Source organism: Garra rufa, unplaced genomic scaffold (assembly GCF_049309525.1).
Source record: "Garra rufa unplaced genomic scaffold, GarRuf1.0 hap1_unplaced_714, whole genome shotgun sequence".
NCBI classification, from domain to species: Eukaryota; Metazoa; Chordata; class Actinopteri; order Cypriniformes; family Cyprinidae; genus Garra; species Garra rufa.
In genome coordinates this window covers 348-5008 of record NW_027394979.1, presented here as the reverse complement: position 1 = coordinate 5008, position 4661 = coordinate 348, and the positions used below count along the sequence as shown (strand labels likewise).

Here is a 4661-nt window from a genome sequence, read left to right as displayed (position 1 = left end):
ACATCTTAAGACTGATGACATTCAGACATTTCTGGGGCCACTGTTGATATTCAATAATGACACATTTCAAACAAAACAACTGAAGCGTATGCTTAAATGCGATTGAGAGCCAACACACCATGTTTACTGAGTTCTGTTCACTTTATTTGTGGAATAGACTTTACACCTCTGTGCTTTTGATATCTAACTCTTTAATCTCCTACCGGGAGCCGTTTCATCCAACACCCCCTGCTGAAAATGAGCAGGTGCCTGACCAATTACTAAATTTACCACTTCACACTGCTTTATGAAGCTGGAGAGAGAGAGAGAGAGAGAGAGAGAGAGAGAGAGAGAGAGAGAGAGAGAGAGAGAGAGAGAGAGAGAGAGAGAGAGAGAGAGAGAGAGAGAGAGAGAGAGAGAGAGAGAGAGAGAAACAGACAGAATCAAAACGAACGTAAAAATAACTTAGAAACAATGCTTGTAAACAGAGTAACAAATATATTTTTGTTATCATATCACAGTCAAGTGCAAATTTGCATTTTCCTCCTCTTTAGTACTAATTTCCATATATAATTGTATCTTTCTCTTCTGCTCTGTAGTAGTAATAAAAAATAATTACACTATTATTGCCTGTCTCATTGCTGCTTATGATTTTTTAAAATAAACATTAACAGATGAGCTTTAAAACAAATTCGAGAAATGGTTCACCGGACCGATACGTAGCCGTGTTTGATGCATAAGCTATTGTATAAAAATAGCTAGCTAGGTTTTAAAGGTTAGACTTAATTACCGAGCCAAATGAAAAATAAGTTGAAGTAACTCTAATTACTTGCGGTAAAACTTGATGACAGTGGTAAACGCCCTCCATTCGCTTTAAAATGCTATAGAAACCTTTCATTTTCCATGGGAGAAAACACATAAAAATACCTACAACGGTATCCATGCATATCTGTGATCAAATAACACAAGTCCTTCCCAATCGCCCATCTCTCTCTCACATACACACACACACACACACACACACACACACACACACACTCACACACGCTCACACACACACTCATTGTCCGACCTCAGATTTTTGCAAAGAACATGCCTGAATGTTTTTGTTGTTTTTTTATGTTTATCGTTCTTTTTTTTTCTCTAATGTGCACATCTGGTGCAGCACGTTTGATCTTTAATACTCTGTAAATATCGTCTTTTTTCATCAATGTCAAGAAAGAAAACAGACAAACGAAACGGAGGTAAAAGAAGTACCATGCAAAAGTATGTGAGAGTAGCATGTTGGCGGCTCCATTCTCTGCCATGGTATCTACTATACAACAACATGCATGTTTGGGTCTGAAATCTCGTCTTTTTTTGTGGGGTTTTGAAGATGCATGTGATCTAAAGAGGTATGATACAAATATTGATACATATACACCACTTCCTCTATCTCAGCCACTGTAATTGTATTTTTCCCTGCAAAGATCTACGGGTTCGATATATCGACGTACTTTCCAGCTTTTTGTAATCTCTCCTGCAACTGTATTACGCAGTGGACGTATAGGCATAATTCCTGCTTGTTGAAACATTGCATATCTTTAAAAGTAAAAGGCCTTCTGTGCCATTATAACTGCTGATTTATCGTAAAATGCGGTTAAGTTAGTCTTTTCAGTCTTCCCCCACATTGTCCGGGGGCACGAGAAACACGTCAGCTCATGCGAGTCCACGTCGAATTGTCGATTTTGGAATGAAGCAGATTCGTTACGAGATGCACTTTGTCTTTTCTGTGGCGTTTGCGGTCGGTCTTTCCTGGGAGAAGCCCCCCGTCACTTCCTTCCGTTTTGTGCAAGAGGGGGATGCTTGTGTGCTTGTGGCGGTTATAAGGAGGAGATCTTCACTGTCTCATGGGTGAAGCAAGTAGAGCGAGAGTTGCGTAAGATTCCGGGAATGGCAGGAGAGGGCGGCAGACTCTCGTCGGGGGTGTTGGCGGGTGGGGTGGGTATACTGATTATAGCCGCTGTGAAATCCCTATCGTCACAGTTTAGCTTCAGGTCTTCTGTCCGGGCGTTCAGACTGGAGCGGCTGTTTGGAGACACATACACACACACACACACACACACAAATACATGCGTTCACAGACATATTCAGAAGAAAAGAGTTATAGATTAGAAGGGATATCATCTTAATTGTTACAGATTGAAGTTATTTTTCCATAATTTTTTTTTTTTTTTTTTTGTAGTCGTACAGTGAGGAAAAAAAAAATTGATTCCCTGCTGATTTTGTACTTTTGCCCACTGACAAAGAAATGATCAGTCTATAATTTCAATGGTAGGTTTATTTGAACAGTGAGAGACAGAATAACAACAAAAAAATTCAGAAAAACACATTTTAAAAAAAAGTTATAAATTGATTTGCATTTTAATGAGTGAAATAAGTATTTGATCCCCTATCAATCAGCAAGATTTCTAGCTTCCAGGTGTTTTTTATACAGGTCACGAGGTGAGATTAGGAGCATTCTCTTAAAGGGAGTGCTCCTAATCTCAAATGTGGTTAATTGTTATAAAAATAATACAAAATGCAAAATTTCATAATGGCTCTAATAATACTTTTCCTTTTATTTAAGCAAAATTGAAATTGAATAATGACACATGTGACCCTGGACCACAAAACCAGTCATAAGGGTCAGTTTTTTGACATTGAGATTTATGCATTATCTGAAAGCTGAATAAATAAGCCTTCCATTGATGTGTGGTTTGTTGGAATAGGACAATATTTGGAAATCTGGAATCTGAGGGTGCCAAAAAAATCTAAATATTGAGAAAGTCACCTTTAAAGTTGTCCAAATGAAGTTATTAGCAATGCATATTACTAATCAAAAATTAAGTTTTGATATATTTATAGTAGGAAATTCACAAAATATTTTCATGGAACATAATATTTACTAAATATTCTAATGGATTTTGGCATAAAAGAAAAATCTATAATTTTGACCCATACAATGCATTTTTGACTATTGCTACAAACATACCCATGCTGGTTTTGTGATCCAGGGTCACATATATCATTAGGGTCTTTGTATTGCTGTACCTTTGGGGTCCAGCAGAGGTTTTGTGCACTTGCAGAGTGTCCAGCTCCTGTACACTGCCCCGGCTGACGGATACGGTGGAGTTTGCAAGGCGGATAGCTCTTCTCTTAGCCCTGCGGGGGCAGCAGGACGTTGACATCCCCTGCTGGCTGGAGATGGAAGTGCTGCGGCTGGTGCGATAGCCCACCGACTCAGTCATACACATCTCACTGAACGTCAGCTCGTCTGTGAACTCATGATTCTGTTGGACATTACAGAAGGAAATTCATTATAAAAACCTTCTGCACTTGGAGAAGCCTGTAGGATATTTTGAGGAAGAAATTAATCATAATTTGTGTCCAGTAACAGACTGAGTTGTACTTACTGTTGTCTTTTCCAGACAATGCAGCAGGTGATGGTGTTGGTGCTCAAAGGAAGATCTGTTCTTCAGACACAGAGCGCTGTCACTGTCCCGATCCTGAGAGATAAAAACACCACAGGAGATTATTTAGGACGATCCACAAAAACTATGTCTTTAGATACCAGCAACGCACCTTAAAACATCAATCTAAAGTGGACACAAATCTATTTAAAGAGACCACGACTATTTAGAGCCTTCAGAGGATGTTCAGCATCAGCATTACTTCAGGTTTATTTTTGTTAAAGAACAAAAGTTCACTAAACATTTTGTTCACCGTCATCTCCAATGTAGTTCTATACTGTATATATAAAACATAGTCCAACCTTTTGGTCTAAATTTGGCCTTATAATCATTATGGACTCCTATGGGAATTAGTCAGAACATATCATTCTAAATTATATAAAAAGTGTAAAGATAAATCACTATAAAAGGTTAAAATAATGATTTAATTATGAAATAATATATATATATATATATATATATATATATATATATATATAATTGTAATTTGTGTGTTATAAATAATATAATTATTCTATATTTATTTTGTAAATATTTGTAATTATATATATTTATATATATAATAGTTATAATTATGTATTTACATAATTCTAAAGTATATATCTGTATAAATCAGAACACCCAGCATGGTCATTTATTTACCCAAATAACTGAAATAAACATAATATAATACTGTTTTTCTATGAAGGTGATGATGATGATAATAATAATAATAATAATAATAATAATAATATTAGGTTCTGTATAAATGTAAATGTTCAAGATATTTATATACATATATATATATATATATATATATATATATATATAATATATATATATATATATATATATATATATATATAAAGTACAATAAAACAGTAATATTGTGAAATATTACAATATTTTACAATTTAAATATACAGTAAGGAATATTATGTAAAAAGTTATTTCTAATCTTAAAATATATATTATAATTGAAGCAGTAATATTGTGAAATATTGCAATTTAAAATTATATATTACTTTGTATTGTTATTGTATTATATTAAAATATAATATTAATATTAATTATATTAAAATATATATTAATACAAGTTAATACTAAGGAAATAAAATAAAATAATATCGAATAAAACAAGTACAATAAAAAGGGTAATATTGTGAAATATAACATTAATATGTAATTAAATATAATACAATATGAATATAA

The 4661-nt window shown here is 34.1% G+C and overlaps 1 protein-coding gene across 1 annotated transcript; it reads right to left on the bottom strand.

Annotated features, from left to right (window-relative positions):
• Positions 1–226: 226 nt before the first annotated feature.
• On the bottom strand, positions 227–3534 carry LOC141317318 (A-type voltage-gated potassium channel KCND1-like). The gene is made up of 3 exons (XM_073833059.1): positions 3414–3534; positions 3052–3290; positions 227–2046 (listed from the first exon to the last, which is right to left on the bottom strand). The coding sequence occupies exons 2-3, from the start codon at positions 3252–3254 to the stop codon at positions 1842–1844; spliced, it is 408 nt and encodes a 135-aa protein (XP_073689160.1). The 5' UTR covers positions 3255–3290; positions 3414–3534; the 3' UTR covers positions 227–1841.
• Between the last annotated feature and the right edge of the window lie 1127 nt (positions 3535–4661).